We start from the raw sequence: 19463 nt of genomic DNA, 5'->3' as shown, positions 1-19463 counted from the left end.
TTACCAAAGCAGTCTTCTTTATGGGGACTAATTAGCACTGCACTGAATTACATTAACATGTGTAATTGTTATTGTGTAGCAATAACTCAACTAATATTACTAGATACATATAATAGGGGACATTACACTAGGCAACATGTATCTCATTCATATCTCATCCAGTCGAAATCTTAGCAGGATTGATTACTACAGCAGATTCACCAGTTTCAATGGGTGAGTGTGGCCGCAGCACAGCGCAGCACAGCTTTGTCTGGCCACGATTGACTAACCCCGAATCCGTTCCGGAAAGTATGAAAATCGGCTTAGTTTGGCAGTGGCCTAAAGGGTAAGACTCCTCAGTGCTCTACAGACAAGATCAAGAGTTACAGTGCATTGCAGAAGTATTCAACCCCCTGTGTGTCATCGCCATTCTAATGATTACGAAAGATACTTATACACATATTTTACCAATCAGTATTTTTATTGTGAAGATTTATGCTTGAGTTTATTTCCAAAGGCAGTATAGTTATTTGTTTGCTAACATTAAAAATGAATTACATGAACTGAAATACTACCTGCATAAGTATTCAGACCCCTGTGCTTTTGAGGTCCAGGTTAAGGCAGAAATGGCAAGTTATCCACAAGTGATAGAGCGGTGCCATGTGTCTGAGCATAACTGTTCGAAGTGAAGATATCCACCGAAAATATGAACTGGTGCTGGAGGCCACCACAGTCTAGCCATCACCCCAAAGTGTCTACAAAGTTCAACGGCTTCAATTGGGCTGAAGGTGTAGGAGACCACAATCTTAAAGGCTCTCTATGAAACTGAACACTGTTGGAGGGTGACAAAAAGAAGCTATTGTTTTAGAAGATCCATTGCTTATGATATGGGGGTTGTTTTTACTGGTCATATTAGAGCAAAATAGAGTTTTTGGACAATCCGCAAAGTGCTACATGAGGCGTAAAAAAGACCATCCCAATCATAAAAACTAGCAGTGGTAGCATCATACTGTTGGGATATTTTTCGTCTACAGGAACAGGGAAACCTTTTAAAAGTGAAGGCAGAATGAATAGAAATTAATTCAACACAATATCTGTTCTGTTCTACACAGTCTGTGTTAGAACTAAGACTGGGTAGAGGGATTACCTACCAGTAGGACAATTACCCAAGGCACATGGCTAAAGCAAGAAGCAACACTGGAGTGGCTCAAAACCAGTAAAGTGAACATTCTAGAATTTTTGCAAGCCACTGTAACTGTTACATCTAAAAAAGGAGATAGAGATTGTAATGAATGTAATGACCATGCATGGTTACTTCCCTACTGCATAACATAAGATTATCCAGAAATGTTAACATTCCAACAAGTAACTACACCAAGAACAAATATTTTATAAACTCAGATCGCACTTTGTGTCATGTCTACATATGCTGTGGATTTATTTGGTTGTATAAAATGGTCACCAGGCTTATATGTGTCTAACCATAAACTGGACAAGCTATTATCCTATATGTGTACATTATCACCTTGAGGTGTCACACTTTTTCATATTAAATTATATCAAAGGAAACCTGCCATTTCTTTCTGGGCCTTTAAAATTGTCTTTCGAAAATAGTGTATTGTGAAACCAGGCTGATGCAATGTTTCTGTTTTCAAGGAAAGTTGACTGATGCAAAAAAAAAAAAACACAAAATAATTCTGGAGTAAGACCCATTTCCGTGGGGAATTGCTGCAGTTCGACGCGCCAGCTTCCCCCCCCAAGCCCTTAGCTGCCTGAGATGCGTCTCTGACTAACGGCTGCAGGTGCAGGACTGAGGCACCATCAGCAGCGTGTGTGCATGCCAGTCTGCAACGATGCGGTAGGCTCTCCCAAACCCCAAGTTCTCTTGTTCCGTTGTAAACCCAACTCAAGACAATTTCCCAGAACGCAGAAGTGTAACCCTGTAAGTAGCCTATCCGTGCCACCTCGTTGCCGCAGTGATTCAGAGCACCTTTTAAGATGATCCGGGTTTAAAGACGGGAATCAGCGTGTCTTGCAAACATTTCCCCTCAGTTCCCACCCGTCCCACTTCCCTCCCGCATCATCCAAGGGACAAATAAGAGTGCGTTTGTCGTAGCCCGAAAGTGGGCTGTTCAGGCGTTTTTCCTACGTAATTTCAGCCACCTCTCCATCTCAATCTCTTTCTCTACCTCCTTCGCTGGCGGACGGAGCGTATTACTATTACCCACCTTTCTTTTCCTATGTGTGTTCGACTAAATGATCTATGACATCATTGCTCCACTTTAAGCCACTGGGTTAATACAGAAGATCTACCTGGAGAAGCTTCAGCAACTAAAATACGTGCAAGAGAGGATACAGACCTTCACGACACCGGTATGTAAAGGCACTTTATCTTTTTCCTTTTAGACTGAATAAAGCACCATTATCTTTAAGAACTGCTCAGATGACATTGGGAATAGACAGAGTTCATTAAAACGATTAATTTCATTGTAATGTGTAATCAGCATTTATTACTGTAGCTGGACCACTAAAGTCCGGTCCACCTATTGGCACCTCATGCAACCTCACATTTATTAATTGTTGGTCAGTTATAATGACGTGTGTCCACTGGATACAAACTAAAGGAAGTTTCGAGATTTCATGCAGTATTCCGGTTTTCCTCCAATGCCATACTCAGATTAATTTTTATTTTATTTTAGCTCCTTGAGAAAAGTGAAGGGATTTCCCTTTCAAGCAATCTCATGTAGCAATAGCATTGTGATGAGCCCCCACGCATGTGCCATTGTGCTATTTATACATTTTCATTTGCAATAGCAGAGGTTTGGGTTTCATGTATTGTTGCCTTGTTACCATACACACAACCTATTTTGGGTTTATTACACTGTAGGCACAGTCCTCACAACTATTATAATGAACAACATTTTCAGTAATTTGTTAATAAGAACATATATTTGGCATATCTCTTGTGCCCACTCAAGTATGACTTTCTAAGCAGGGAGGATGGCCCCTCTCATCAAGGATAGAAGTTTTGTCTTTTGGCAGGAGATTAGTTTAGTGGCCTATTAAACTTTGAAATCATAAATTGTTGTTTAAATTATATCTGTGTCATTGTATCTGTGTCATTAGTATCTGCTATTGGAGTTTGTTTGTGTGTGTGTGTGTGTGTGTGTGTGTGTGTGTGTGTGTGTGTGTGTGTGTGTGTGTGTGTGTGTGTGTGTGTGTTTGTGTGTGTGTGTGTGGGGGGGGGGGGGCAACTGAAAATGGGACCCTACCAATTTGCAAGGTAATTAACAATACATTCTTACTGGTAATGTGGTGATACTTTCAGTCTTCTGCAGGCTTTGCCATGCACTCACGGTCCAGTGCCTCCTTATTATAGACACTGCTACCATAGACCTCACAGCCATAGGCATCTTCACAGCCATATTCCCAAAACATTACATTCCCTGCCTCTTTTCATGCCCTTTATTTAGATAACATGGCAAGGCGTGCATACAATATGATTCCATCTATTGGCTTTGTATGCGAAACATTACAAAGCAATAAGAATGGTGTATTTCCGTCATTCATGCATTCATGCTTTTGTTTCCAGATGAGTGGCAGACCATTTAAATGTAGTGTGGCGAGCACAGATGCTCAAGCCCACACGCGGGCAGAGGAGGCTGTAGGTCTGACCTAATTTCAGACAGACTCTGACAAGCCCCTTAATCATGTTAACATATATGGTACCCAGGACTTCGTGTCTGCCTCAACCCACAGAGGGAATTACGGTCAACAGGATGAAGTTGTTTCACATTAAAAAAGGAGACTTTTTATTGCAACAACACATGGGCCATTTCTGCCTATGGGATGTTTGCACCATTTTATGGAGGGGGGAAAAGAAGGATATTTGGGTCACGTGGAATGTAGAGCCAGGGCTGAGAATGCGGATCCTCGCATGGGCATCATATGTTATATATGTTCGACTAAAACCAGGGCAAACATCACACTGTATCGCGCCCTTAAGTGTTCCAGCTGTAGGAAGTGTACAGATCAGAATCAGATTTTATTGGCCAAGTAAATTTTCCCAAACAAGGAATTTGACTTGGTAAAGTGGCTCTCAGTGTGCTTACACTGAATAAACATCACAGCACAAAACAATACAATACAAACAGCTAAGAGGTCGGAAAAAAAGTATAGACAAGATGTGGTGAGCCATGCGAGCAGGTTTGGAGACCTCTTCATTTCTGGACCTATATTTGCCCCCTCCGCTTCATGTGTTCAGCAAATACACACGACAACACGAGGGTGGTTACTGTAACGCCTGTGTTTACATGTGGAGCTTTAAAGGCCAAAGTCCACAGAAGACATGGGTTTCCACAATTTGCTCAGATACAGCTAGCCTAAGCGCTTTAAGGAGCTCAGCTGCAGCACAGTGATTTTTTTCTTTTGTTTTTGCCTAATCAGCCCTGTAGCCGAGCCTGCAAATAGGCAGTACACACACACACACACACACACACACACACACACACACACACACACACACACACACACCCCAGTGCGCTCTCTTCTTAAAAAGCCACAGGCGCGAGGGCTCACGTCATTCTCCAGGGCCCAGGAGCTTCCGAGTGCTGGCCTGAGTGCTGGCCGGCCTGCTGCACGTGGGAGTGTGTGTGTGTGTGTGTGTGTGTGTGTGTGTGTGTGTGTGTGTGTGTGTGTGTGAGTGTGTGTGTGTGTGTGTGTGTGTGTGTGTGTGTGTGTGTGTGTGTGTGTGTGTGTGTGTGTGTGTGTGTGTGTGTGTGTGTGTGTGTGTGTGTGTGTGTGTGTGGGAGTGCTGATTCACTCTAATCTTGGTTTGTGTCCCCTTCAGGGCCGGTCAGCTGCCTCCCTGCTTTCGCTCCCCATAGCAACACCCCCCTCTCGTCCCTGTATACACTCAGACACACTCACACTCACACTCACACACGCTCTCTCTCTCTCTCACACACACACACACACACACACACACACACACACACACACACACACAAAAACACACACACACACACACACACACACACACACACACACACACACACACACACACACACACACACTCTCATACCCATACAAACACACACACAAACTCGATTTCCTGTCTAATGTGCTTGTAAAGGGCTACCGGTTACCCTTGGAAATGAGCAGACTGAGTCATTTGAGGTTAGGGGAGACAAAACTTGGAGGGGAGGGGGTAGGAGGCTCCCAGTAGAGAGAGAGAGAGAGAGAGCGGAGAGAGAGAGAGAGAGAGAGAGAGAGAGAGAGAGGAAAGGGGGGGGGGGGGGGTTCTGTAAGATGGTGGCTGCCACCTCCAGAGGTCCAGTGAGGACCAGAGAAGAGAAAAGGAGGGGAGAAAAGAGTAAGGGGAGAAATTAGCCTGCGGTGTGTGTGTGTGTGTGTGTGTGTGTGTGTGTGTGTGTGTGTGTGTGTGTGTGTGTGTGTGTGTGTGTGTGTGTGTGTGTGTGTGTGTGTGTGTGTGTTTGAGTGTGTGAGAGGGAGAGAAAGTGGCCAAGAGAGCACGAGCAAATCAGTGTGTGTGTTCTTTGCGTAATCTTCTCTTCTAAGCAGGCCTGGATGAAAAGAGGTTTTTGGATGTCTCATTGTACTGATCAAAAAGGTATTACCAGAATGGGGAATGAGTTGGACTTAGAGCTCAATTCTCAGGGAGACTGCATGGAAGAAGAAGAAGAAGAAGGAGGGGGAGGAGGAGGAGGAGAGGAAGAGGAAGAGGGGGGATGGGTGGTGTCGTGGCACGCTGGCTCCCTTCCCTTCCCCCATTTCACCCGTCCGCCACTCAGTCAGCCTTAAATGACCTCTCCCTGGCATCGGCGAGGTCGGACTTCCTTCACTGCGATTTCTCAAGGTGAAGTCATTTGGTATTCCAGACACCGAGGCCCTGTGTGATGTTGCCTGCCTAAGCACTTCTGAGGTTTCTGGAGCTGCCTTGTCTTCCCAGCTCCCGCTTTTCCCTCTCGGCCGTCCTGTCGGAAATGTGGTCGTGGCTGTTGGCCGCTCACGGCCGGCCGGCGGGACACAAGTCTTTCTTTTCCAGTGCCGGCTCACCTTAAAGCAACACGTGCCAAAGTGATCAGACAATGTCGCGACTACATCTTGTGCACATAATCGAGGCGGGGAAGCAGGATGTGTGTGTGCGGTTTTTTTTTTTTAAGTTTTTTTTTTTAATGAAGTTAGAGAAGAGGGCAGACTGGGAGGGCTGGCAGCTTGATTACTGGTTTTGCTTCAAACCATGCTGGGTTCTCTCTCAGCTCAGCTCTGTTTTTTCCTCCTGTCTTCTTTTCCTTTTTTTTAAAGGTCTGAGACATTATGGAGTCTGCCACCATGAATCACAAGAGGCTCTCTAATTTCCTTTTGAAAGTGGCCCAGAATGCCGTGCTTGAATCCCGCGGCACAGTAGAGAGGATGCCCGTGCCCGCCCGCAAACCAACACCCAGTGATTTGCAGCCAAATGAAACATATTGGCAGATTGGCACACTGGTTGTGTGTCATTGTTTCTAGAATTTTCTTTTTTATCACATACACTGACCTTACTTTGTTTTACGGTGACATTCTTGCTCTATATTTGTCTGTTCTTTCTTGTGTCTAGCATAGCAATGTTTTATTCTTCATGGTTGGTTCGGTTTGATTTCAGAATCAGAATCAGAATCAGCTTTTATTGGCCAAGTTAGTTTGCACAAACAAGGAATTTGTCTTGGTGCAGTGGCTCTCACTGTGCTTACACATATTACACAAATATACATCACAACACAAAACAATACAACAGTGCAAAACAATACAATACAATACAACAGTGCAATGGTCAACAATCCAATAAGTCTTAGAAAGTATATACAATAGTGCAAAGTGGCTACACGATTGACTGCACGATGATGACCTATACTGTCTATATTTATATTCCAGCTCATTCAGATTAAGAGCAGCAGCAGCTGGTGCCAAATGTGTTTCAGTGGCAGCAGGAAGATTAATGCACTAATTTACAGTTTAGTCAGTGTTACAGTTTTATAGTGAGTCACCACTAAGCACAAAGCCTTCTGTGTTTCCCCCTCAGCTGCTCCAGTGACTGCTCTGCTTTCAATTCAGTTGGCCGTCAGAAAACAATAAAACGGGTTTTTAAGTTTCACTTTGACTTAGAAGTGGGTAGGCTTTGACTCAGAGGGCTTTTATAATCTAGTGATGAAATGGGTTGTTTAAACTTATATAGTTTAAGTGACCCCGGAATTATTAAAAGATTTGAACCACACTGTAAAAACCACCCATTAATGATCACAGTGCATGGTGGTTGCTGGAGAAATCAAACCTGCACTCAGCAGGTGTCCTTGGCAACGGGCTCCCAGTGTTCTTTGCCCCCAGCATGACTAGGCACTTCATTTTACTCGCACAAATAGCATCCCAACTGATCCAGCGGGGGTCCTCTTTTCCTGCTCTCTCACCCTCAAAAATACTGAGCCATTTCTCAGAGCGCTGTTGTGTTGTCTCGTCTTGTCTTGTCGGTTGGAAAGGCCATGTGGGTGCCTTGATGCGTGGCGAAGAGAAGGGGGTGTTGAGAGACAGATGTACAGAGACACACATTACTCTTTTGGGGGGAGGGGGAGGGCAAAGAAGGTTTGGATTGTTAGCTATACGGCGCGAGGGATCTATCAACATTCTGCTCACACAACTGAACTTGGAAAACTTCACCCAAGCCAGCTGGATCAAGACAGAGGACACACACACACACATTCTCGTGTAACACCCTAAAACACACACACACAGAGACACACACACAGACACACACACACACTCACACACACACACACACACACACACAGACACACACACACACACACACACACACACACACACACACACACACACACACACACACACACAGCCTGTGTCTCTTTCAAGGCATGGACTGGTTTAATCCCTCTCAAAGCGAAGCATGGTTAAAATTGAGGATCTCACATCGCATCTCGCAGTGGGCACTAACCATGTCTGTGAAACCCTGTCATTTCCTGAAGGTAACCCAATGCTCCATGTCTCCATCACCTCAGCTTCAGTCATCTGGACAGAGGAACACTGCCATGGACCTCCGCCTTGTAATTGACTCTGATTTTGATAAATGACAGTGTAATCACATATGTTTTCTGAATTTTTGGGGGGGTGGTTGAATCTCTCTCTCTCTCACTCTCTCTCTCTGTCTCTCTCTCTACTTGTCTGGTACTTGCCTCTTCATTTTTCTAAAGCTACCGTCTGAATTTTTAATTTTTTTCAAAACTTGCTCTTCGATGTGCAAGCGTTAATGACCCGAGTGTCCTTGTCCATCCCAGTTCACTCATATAAACTGTGACTTGCATTTTCCTCTCTGTGTCTTGGTTCATTGCAGATTAGAAATGTTCCTGTCTCGACTACTGTGTACCATCTGTCTGCTCATCGCACCGCTCTCCAGCACTGGCAGCACCGCCTCAGGTGGGTCATGCTTTCCATCTGACGTTCAGGAAATAATTAAAGGCAGTAAGGTGCCCTTTAGAACTTGCCTTTATAGCACTTGTGAAAGTTAAGCTCTTTTGCCCCGAGGCGATAACAGAAGTTCCTCTCCACCTACTGTGTAACGGTGTGTTAGGCAGTTACACGGCAGCAGTAAAACTCGGCTAGACTTTAAATGACTTCCAGCTTTCAGTAAAAGAGTACATATCAGCTTAGTGTACATATCAGTCACTGACGATGGCGTAAGGCCGAAACGCGTCTGTACTAAAATAAACTGGTCTTATTGTTAAAAGAGAAAAGCTTGAGAGTGCGGTTTTCATTCTACCAATAGTTTACATTCTTTTACTCGCACCCGAAAACGCATTTATATATTTGTTTTGAAGTAGAGCGCGCCTATCCCTACATGTACATATCAGTCCAACAGGTACCAAGACACACAAGGATGATTGATTTTCTCTTCTCTCTCCTTTCTGTGTTGAAAACAGATGATGCGAGACTACTGCAGGTGATCATCATTAAATCCCCTCCAGTCTCTGCCGTTTTGGGCGGGTCCCTTAAGCTCCCATGCCTAGTGTCACTGTCCCAGCCACCCCCGACTGCTTCTACCGTGGGCCGCCATGCCGTCCTCACCCTTCCTCGGGTGAAGTGGAGCATTTTGTCCTCGGAGAAAGAGACAGAGATCCTGGTTGCCCGCGGAGACCGGGTGAAGGTCAGCGAGGCCTACAAAGGCCGGGCCTCTCTGCTGAACTACGCTTCGTCCCCGGCTGACCTCACCCTGGAACTACATGACCTACGGCACAACGACACAGGCTTCTACCGCTGCGAGGTCCAGCAGGGCCTGGAGGACGCCCACGACCTTGTTCAGATAAAGGTCAAAGGTAAGCTTACTCAGTAGTGTGTGAAGCTGGGATTAGTCAGGGCTTGTGCTGCTGCATGGTCAGTGGGGCCTCAAGGCTGTGAGTTGTATCTGCAACAATGAGTCAGAGGATTATTATCATGAGATTTCACAGGCTTACTGTATACAGCTTCATTTAGTCTACCGTAGTATTTATTTATTTGTTTGTGTTTTGTATTCATGTGTTTAAAGGATACCAAAATTTAGTTTTTGCCCTTTGGACAGTTATTTGCCATGGTTCCCTTTATTTATTATTATTATATATTATATTTATATTTATATTATTTATATATTCTCTTCACAGCTTAATGCAGTGTACCGTAGTATTTATTTGTTTGTTTGTGTTTTATATTCATGTGTTTAAAGGATACTAAAATTTAGTTTTTGCCCTTTGGAAAGTCAGCATTATTTGGCAGGGTACCATTTAAAAAAAAAATTTGATTTTTTTTACAATGTGTCTTTGTAGGTGTTGTGTTTCACTATCGACATGCTTCCAGTCGCTACGCCTTCTCCTTTGATCAGGCACGGGATGCCTGTGAGGATATTGGGGCCCAAATCGCCACCCCAGACCAGCTCCTTACTGCCTACAACAGTGGATATGAGCAGTGTGATGCAGGCTGGCTGTCTGATGGATCAGTCAGGTAACAAGACCTCTGGCCAAGTGCCACGATACCCATATTTAATCTGTGTTTCTGTGGCTCTACTGGCAGAGCATAATGACAGAAATGTCGAGATAATGTGCCTAGTCCTCAAAGGTGTGCTTTTACATTTAGTCATTTAGCAGATGGTTTAGTCCAAAGCAACGTACAAGGGAGAGAACAGTCAAGCTAAGTGCAATAAAAAAACCTGGTGTAACAATAAATACTACTTTACATAAGAAATAGAAAAAAAACGACCTAGAAAGGAAAAGAAGTGCAGGAATGTAACTGCTGAAGTGCAGGTTAAGCTCTAGTCAAGGCACTAGTTAGGTACTTTGTCACTACACAAATGAATGTAACCTTCAGCTCTGTAATGACACATGACTGACTGAAAAAGGACATTTTTCTTCCATGCTAATATTTGTTCAGTAAAGACAATTCATTGTCCTAAATCGTCCAATCAGACCAATTTGCGTCTCTTGTGGAATTTCTCTGCAGGTATCCCATTCAAATGCCACGGGAAGGCTGCTTTGGAGACATGGATGGAATGCCAGGAGTCAGGAATTATGGAATGCTTGACTCAGATGAACTCTATGATGTGTACTGCTATGTTGAGAACATCCAAGGTATTATGTCTGTGCAAACATAGGCTAAATTAAGATGTGACATTAAACCAGATAGGATCAGAAAATAGCCAGTATTGTTGAAGTGTGCATGGTAGTGTACGTCTGTCTGTGTTTGTCTCTGTGTTTGTGTGTTAAAGTTATGGGTAGTGCTTGCTCCCGACTGTCTTTATATTGTATGTAAGTATTGGAAGGACCCCCTCGAAAACGAGATGTTACATCTCAGGGGGCTATCCTTAAAATAAAGACTAAAAAATTAAGACTAAAAAAAAAATGCAGATCTGGCAAACTAAACATCGTCTGTCTCTGTTCCCAAAGGGGAGGTCTTCCCTCCAACCACTCCCCAGCAATTGACCATGGCAGAGGCTAAGGCTTACTGTGAAAGGCAGGATGCAGAGTTAGCCAGCACTGGCCAACTCTACGCAGCCTGGAATGATGGCCTGAACCACTGCAATCCTGGATGGCTGGCAGATGGCAGTGTACGCTACCCCATTGTGACACCGCGAGAACGCTGTGGTGGGTCGGAACCTGGAGTCAAAACTGTGTATCTCCACAGCAACCAAACTGGATTCCCAGAGCCTCACATGCACTATGAAGTGTACTGCTTCAGAGGTAGGTACATTTTTAGTGGCACATTTAGCTGATTTACCTGCGGAATACTACATTAGAATCAGACTAACTTTTTTATTGCCAAGTAGGTTTACACCTATCAGGAATTGTCTATGGTATATTGGTGCAAACAATAAACATACATAACAACCAATAAACATATTAAGTACTTTTACAAACATAGGAAAAACATTACATACAATATATTAAAAAATTACTGAATATGTAATATGGCATTTATCCATGTGTTTACACCTTCCTTCACAGGCACTATGGGCACCACTCAGACAGAAACACCAAGAGAGTACCTGGCCACAGAGCCAGAGAATCCAACTCAGGGCATCGTCACCCTGTCGGACCCCTTGGAGGAGTTCAGCTTGAGCCAAGTGACGGAACAAGCAGAGAATGAGGCCCAGGGTGCTGTTGAATCCTTTCCAGTTCTCAGCAAACGGCTCCCGGGATTAGGAAGGGGGGTGGAGGTTCCTGCCACCACGATGCCTCCTGAGGAGGGCACCCTTGCTGGAGATCCATTCAGTCCCACGACGCCTGCGCCCTTCGACGTTGAGACTTTCTCCACCCATGACCCGTGGCAAGAAGTGCCCATTCTTACCAATCCTGTTGACTTTGAATCTGTGCCTGAAACCTATAGGGAGACCAGCAGCCCTGCCCAAGCAGCGGGTGCCTCCCAGGAGAATGTCAAGATCTTTCTAAAAACAAATCCAACGTATCCGCCAACCGAACAAGATGAATATGGCTCCGGTACCAAACATTACCAGCCAACGCCTGAAACCAATTCAGAAGAAGAAGAAGAGTCTTTAGTGGATTTCAAAACAGGGGGCACAAGTGTACCAGAAACAACCGTGAGACCTCTGGTATCAACACTGGAATATGAAAAGTCAGGAGAGGCTAAGGATTATCTGACCACTCCAGAGGCCATCCTGGAAGCAACTGACCCATCCCAATCTCAGGTTGATATTGCAGTGAAAAGTTATCAGGTTCCTGAGATCCGTAATGAAATTATTGTTCTGCCAGAGTCCACCACTGTAGCTCAGGTTAATCCCACCCAGGAATATGACCGCTCAGAGTCAGTAAGGTTTGAGGACATGACGGCAAGTCTTTCGGAGAACAACGACACAGAGCTTCCATCTACTGACCCAACCACGTCTCATGACCTTCTTTCTGAAACCGAAGACACAGATCAAACACAGTCATCAGCAGGGGGCGCTGAAGAGCACATTTCTCCTCATGAAGACCAGGACCAGGACCAGGACCAGGAACAGGTCCAAACTGTCCAAACTACCCAGCCTTCCCTCATGGAGGCCACCACACTCTCCGCGCCCTCGGAGGGATCTGGTGAAGAAGACACGGAGGTGGTGATGGTGCCCGAGTACCCTTCTCCAGGAGATGCTGAGGAGGAAGAGGAACCTGGCACTGCCGCCTCAGCGGAGTCAGCAGAGCTGTTCACCATGACCCCAGAAGACACAGACTATCACACCTCTCCCGACCATATCCAGGTGCCAACAGGTAAGTCTCTCATTTTTACACAAGTTGTAAAAATGAAAACAGTTGTGAACCGCTCTGAGGATACTTAGGTATTGGTGTTGTGTGTAAGTCCAATAGTTGAATCCCAGCCAGCCCCAAAACATGAATAATGAACTATTCATGTGTTTACAATATTCATTATCAACTATTTGTGTTGATGTCTGTGATAGGTTCTCTCACTGATTTTAGTTTGATTGTCAATTGGTAGGCTTTGATCAGGAGAAGTCTAGTACACCATCTCCATACTCATCTACCACAGTATACTGGGTGGAGCAGGAGGCAGGTGCGACATCTGAAGAGTCAGTTTCCTTTCCAACCGATCGTCATGGAGACCATGATCATACCCTGACACCCACCATAGCTGGCGTGACAGAGGGAGGTTCCGGTGAAGGCTCCGGGGCGCATGATGATGATGACATCATAACAGTTACCCTGTTGACCACTCCAGTGCCGTATTCAATCGCCACGGCAACGAGAACTCGCCAGATGGTGGAGGTTGCTTCTGGCACGCCCCGTAATCTGGATATCTATATACCAGAGAGAACCACGCTGTCAGCCTTAGGTGTGACCTTAGAGGATCTAGAGAGAGTGGAGCAGGAGGGCCTGGGTGAAACTCCTGTCATTATGTACACCACGACTCCACACTTCTTAGAGACGACAACTCTCGGACATGAGGGGAGTGGTGAGGATGGACACGAGTCAGAGGAGGATCAGGTCGAGGGATCCGGGCAGTCGTCTGGAGACGTACCCGTTCTCGCAGAATACCCTCACATCCTACAACCCAGCGCCACTGCCACCACTCCCCTAAACCTCACAGAAAGTGAGGATGAGAACTTCACCGGCCTTCTCGAGGACATCAACGGCACTGACATTTTCGATGCTCTGAACACCACTGACACACTAAAGACTGACACCGCCACAGACATGCCTCACACTGACGTGGAGGTCACTCTGCTTCCCGGGGTGACACAGACCCCAAGTTGGGAGACGCTCATCTCTTCCACAGCTCCTCAGGAGTCTCGCTCTGACCTGGAGTACAGCGGTGAGACCACTACAGGGGCATCTCAGGACTCATTGGCTAAGACAGACTCTACCACCACAGGGGCGTCTCAAAGCTCATTGGCTGAGACAGACTCTACCACCACAGGGGGGTCTCATCACTCATTGGCTGAAACAGACTCTACCACCACAGGGGCGTCACAAAGCTCATTGGCTAAGACAGACTCTACCACCACAGGGGAGTCTCATCACTCATTGGCTGAAACAGACTCTACCACCACAGGGGAGTCTCATCACTCATTGGCTGAGACAGAATCCACCACCACAGCAGTGTCTCAGGACGTATTGGCTGAGACAGACTCCACCACCTCAGCCCCTGTGGTCTTCACCAGCTTGGAACCAGATGAGGATCAGAGCACCTCTACCACATTTGCACCAGTGGAGCTGGACCTCTTTGATGCCCTGACGACAGCAACCGCCACCTCAGAAGAAGAGGATGTTGATGAGGAGGAAGTGACGCCTACCGAGCCTGCCATCCATCGACCACTGCCGTCTCAAAGGGCAGTGGTCGTACGGACGGGGAATCTCTCAGGTAATGTCCGAGCCACACCATGCAAAGTGATGCCTACTGAGCCTGCCGTCCATCGACCACTGCCGTCTCAAAGGGCAGTGGTCGTACGGACGGGGAATCTCTCAGGTAATGTCCGAGCCACACCATGCAAAGTGACCTCCCTGTCCGCCATTTTGTTTTTCCTCCTTGTGCACATGTACTGAGATCACCTCCTCCTTCACCTCCCCCTGCACCATGCACTGCAACACTTTTCTCTTCGCTCCTTCTCTGCACCTCCTCTGCACCTCCACTCTGTCTCAATGCTGCAGCCTGATTTTTCCCACCACCTGACTCTTTCTCACTTCCTGACTAAGCACTCTCGCCTCTGCTTGTCTCTCACTGGCTGCTAACAGCTGCCCATGTCAGAATCAAAACTTGTACTACTAGCACATTGTGTAGGGGGCAGCACTGAGCACACGGCTTGGATCCAGCCTGTGAAAAGACTGAGTCTACAGCCCAGCCACAAAGCAAACCTCCTCAATTACTTTTGGTCTCTCCAGGCTCCCCAAATGGGACACATGACTTAATGCTTAATCTTGATGCTTGCAACTCAGCTGGAATGAACACCCGGTAATACTTGTGCTGATGACTCAGTTATGGCTAGCTGGGAATTCTTTCGCAGACCTTAGTTGATCTTTACAGTCCTCTAAATGCTAATGCGAGACATAAGCATGATTTTTAGCATTCATGGCTACTGCTTAGAAACTGAAAGTCACTGTGTTTAACTTCCAGAAATGGCTGCAGGTTAATTGATGCACTTGTGATGTACTTGCACTAAGGTGATCTAGATGTGATAGGGCTGTTCTACCTCTCCGTAAAAAAAAAAAAGGTTTATGAATGCCTGATGTGTTACTACTGAAACCCCTAACCCTTTAGAGGACCTCAGATTAACATAACGTAGTGGAGTAGGCGTTAGATACTTGAAGAAATATTAAAGCACTTTAGTTCTCAGACAAGGGCACATTTTTGTAGCTGTCTGTTGTGTGTGATTATTGTTGACAACGTTGCATGTATATGAGTGCAAGAGTGACCAGTGAAGGTAGTTTACACAGTCGATGTACTGGATGTTTGAAAAGCCATTTTTTTCAGGACCTGCTGAAGTGGCAGCAAAGAGATGTTTTATTGAATGTATTTTGTGTACAGTATTTTTACAAGGGAAAGAATTATGTGGCTTAGTGTGTTGTCTTCACATCCAGCCCAGTAAAAATGACTGACCAGTTCTGAAAGAAATAAAATACTGCCATCTTGTGGCCAACTAATTACCCACCGCTTTGGTTGTGTTTTGACTGCATGATGATGCAGGCATTTCTGGCCTTGTGTTAAATCTTTTCTGTTATGCTTATGTTAACAATTTTTTATTTTATTTAATTATTATAGTTAGTTTATAATATGTAGGCACTCTGAGATTCCTGTGAATGAAAAGTGCGTTAAAAATAAAATTAATTATTATTATTTATTATTATGATATCATTATGAATAGATCGCACAACAGCAGAAATATAAGTTAGCGCATTATCAATGTAAGTAAAAACACGGTACATTCGTAAATTCAAGAAGATATTTATGATTCAGATGCCTGCGCGGAGAACCCATGTGCCAATGGTGGCACGTGTGTAGACAGAGGATCCAACACCAAGTGCCTCTGCCTACCAACCTATGGAGGGGATTTCTGTCAGATAGGTGAGTAGATATTAAATTCAAGATGTCTTAAGAGACAGAGGTTATAAATGAAGACAGCGACTAAAAATGTGTACATTTAAATATATTTCCTTAATGTGACATAATCCACAATATTCACAAACCTATGCAGTAGGCAGCATGTCATTAATTCAATGTGGAAGCAGATTAGAGGAAATAGAAAATGTATCAATGAAATAGCTATCCACTATTTTTCAGTACTGTAATTTGTTTGTGTGTCGGTGTACACGTACTGTACTATGTGTGCCTACATCTGTCCACGTGTGTCATTTCTTTTAACTGTACGTGCGGGTGGCTATCCAAAGAAATGGAGCATTGCGAGCCAGGCTGGGAGAAGTTCCAGAGCTTTTGCTACCGGCACTTTGTCAAGCGTCAAAGCTGGGAGGTTGCAGAGCAGCACTGCCGCATGTGCGGTGGCCACCTGGTGTCAGCCATGAGCCCCGAGGAACAGAACTTCATCAACGGTATACCGACACTAACTTCTGAAAAAAGTAGCCTTGTAAGAGGGTTGGCACTCAGTCACAAAGTAATCATATGGTGCTTTAGCATTTCCTTCCTGTCTTGAATTAAGCCATCAGGTTTGATACACTATGACATTTAAATGTTATACTAACAAATTCAGAAAGTTGATCCAAGATAAGTAACGTGACTTCTATTTTCTAGCCATTGAAGTGTTTTATATGGCCAGACACCACATATTTTACTAACTTTAATTACTGCAGAATTTAATAAAGAGACAATAATAAACAGGTTTGCGAGTTGAGTCAAAGCAGCCTTGTGATACATTTGTATGGCCGCCCAATATGCAACACAACTGCTTTCCTCAACTTGTATTACCTGTGTCCAGAAAAGGTGGTTTATGTATATTACTGTAACACTATTTATTCTAAGTACATATATGAGACATACTTTCCTAATTTCCGCTTTTGAACAGTGAGTTCATTCTGTTGGGGCCTAGTCTGCCCATTCCCCCCCAACACTACTTGTTACTACTAGTTTTGACTACTTGGGGTTTGATAGCTATCTTGCATTCCTGTGGAACCTCATTGTTTACTATCCTTAGACCTCTCTCACTCTCCATCTCTCTCTCTCGCTCTCTCTCTCTCTCTCTCTTCCTGTCTCCAGATAGGTACAGGGAGTATCAATGGACAGGACTCAATGACAGGACAATCGAGGGAGATTTCCGCTGGTCTGATGGAAACCCTCTGGTGAGAGTCATACTTACCCCTTCCTCTGTGCTACCTCACCTACCTATTTATTTTCTTATTGATGTGTACAAAAATACATTCATTTTATTTTGTTTTATTGTATTTTAGTTTAGTTTAATTTATTTTATTTTAGTTTACTTTAGTTTAGTTTATGTTATTTTATTTTATTTTATTTTATTTTATTTTATCTTATTATTGATGTGTTTATTTCTCCTTAAGCTTTATGAGAACTGGTACCGTGGGCAGCCCGACAGCTACTTCCTGTCTGGGGAGAACTGTGTGGTGATGGTGTGGCATGACGATGGGCGCTGGAGTGACGTGCCCTGCAACTACCACCTCTCCTACACCTGCAAGAAGGGCATCTGTAAGTATGCTGACTGAGTCCAACAGCATACTGGTATGCAGCAAAATGCTGATATGATTCACGCAGTCTTAAAGGCACCCAGTGCAACTTTCGAGGCTTAAAAATAAACATTCAATTCTAGTCTTTTTTACACGTAGTAAGTTTCAATAACTCCATACCATTACATACCGACATTCAAGCAGCAAAGATGAGACGTCGTTGTGTGGTGAGAACTGTTAGAAAATCGATAACAACAACAATCGCCGCCATTTTCTTTATTTTTTGTAACCTACAATAAATAAAGCAGGCTTCCAGTCAATGGAAAAATGGCTTCTCCCCACCGGCGATTGTTGTTGTTTACGATTTTCTATCAGTTCTCACGACACAACGACATCTCATCTTTGCTCCTTGAATGTCCATATGTAATGGTATGGAAATAATTGAAACTTACTACGTGTAAAAAAGACTAGAAATTGAATGTTTATTTTTCATTGAATGTTTACATAAAGTTGCACTGGGTGCCTTTAAAATCAGTGACATTCCTTTATCTACTACTGTGAGATAGACATTCACTAACACTAATCACAACACGAAATGGAAATCTTGGGTTTCAAAATAATAAATAACAACCAAAGGTTGTGTTTGGCAAACATAGGCCTACACATGAGAGTAAAAGTTAAGTGTTCCTGGTGACGATAAACTCTTTCCTTCTGAAAATTGTTGGAGACCCGCATGATAAAAGCAGTGATATACGTAGCCTACTCAAGGCCCATCACATGTCCCAAGTACACACCAACTATAGAAATGTAGGCTTTCTGCTCATTCAAACGTCTATATAGCCTGGCAGTATTGTTGCTGTAACATCAACAGTTACAGCAGGAAACTGCGCAGATGGTCTGGAAATGTACTACAGTATTTAGGTGCACTGTATTTCCTTATATCTTGTGCACTTCTGCACACATCTCTGCCCTAGCCTTCTGTGGACAGCCCCCTACGGTCCTGAATGCAAAGATGTTTGGCAAACGGCGCCTGCGCTACGAGACCAACGCCAAGGTGCGCTATTACTGCGCGGAGGGCTTCCTCCAAAGGCAGAACCCAATCATCAAATGCCTCGCTAACGGCCAGTGGGAGGACCTTCGGATCACCTGCACATCAGGTAGAGTATGACTAATGCTACTTCCACAAATTCAAATTGGCTTTACAAACGCAGCATTTTTGGCCTCTGGTTTCTGCACGCCGGCGAACAGCTGTCTCTCTGTGCTGTTTATCAATTTCAGCTCATTGTACCACAACATTGTGACGTTGTTGTTCACTTTGCATGACTAGATGTGCCTGTAACAGCATGTTTTTTTTTCAGACCATGAGGTAATGTTGTTGGGGCGTGAGAAGTACAGTGTAGCTAAAGGTGTTGCTACTGGCAACCATAAGAATCATTTTGAATTTGCCCCGAGTCTGTCAGCTCTCTGAATGGATGTTTTCTGTCTCCAGTCTCGCCCAAATCAGCAGCCACTCTGCCAACCTCCCTGGGTGAGGAGGTGAAGGTTGAGGACACAACGACGGCCTCGCCACAGTTTTGGGACATCAAGTGGAGCTTCTAAGAACCTCAAAGGAACCCAACAGAACTTCCACCATTAATCCTTAATCATCATCCATCCCAAGAGACCCTTTCCTATCCCACAGGCAGAACCCACATTGTCTCCGTATTTTTAGCATTCTTGAAAACTTCATCACCAGCAATGTACAAATCACAAGGATTATATGCTGTATATTTCCATGACACAGAATTACAAAGATGTTCGTAATTCTAAGATCTCAGTCAC

The 19463-nt window shown here is 44.6% G+C and overlaps 1 protein-coding gene across 1 annotated transcript; it reads left to right on the top strand.

The window, feature by feature from the left end:
• Positions 1–1832: 1832 nt before the first annotated feature.
• bcan (brevican) lies at positions 1833–19241 on the top strand (the record flags this gene model as incomplete). Its single annotated transcript, XM_080858089.1, has 14 exons — positions 1833–1837; positions 8378–8460; positions 8964–9356; positions 9840–10014; positions 10510–10637; positions 10953–11246; positions 11511–12767; positions 13045–14481; positions 15967–16074; positions 16398–16556; positions 17218–17300; positions 17520–17664; positions 18617–18799; positions 19132–19241. 14 exons carry the CDS (start codon positions 1833–1835, stop codon positions 19239–19241), a joined length of 4560 nt encoding a protein of 1519 aa, XP_080714215.1.
• Between the last annotated feature and the right edge of the window lie 222 nt (positions 19242–19463).

This window comes from Sprattus sprattus (genome assembly GCF_963457725.1).
Source record: "Sprattus sprattus genome assembly, chromosome: 19".
NCBI lineage: Eukaryota > Metazoa > Chordata > Actinopteri > Clupeiformes > Clupeidae > Sprattus > Sprattus sprattus.
Note: the sequence above shows the minus strand (reverse complement) of the source record. Positions and strands in the feature narration are given on the sequence as shown.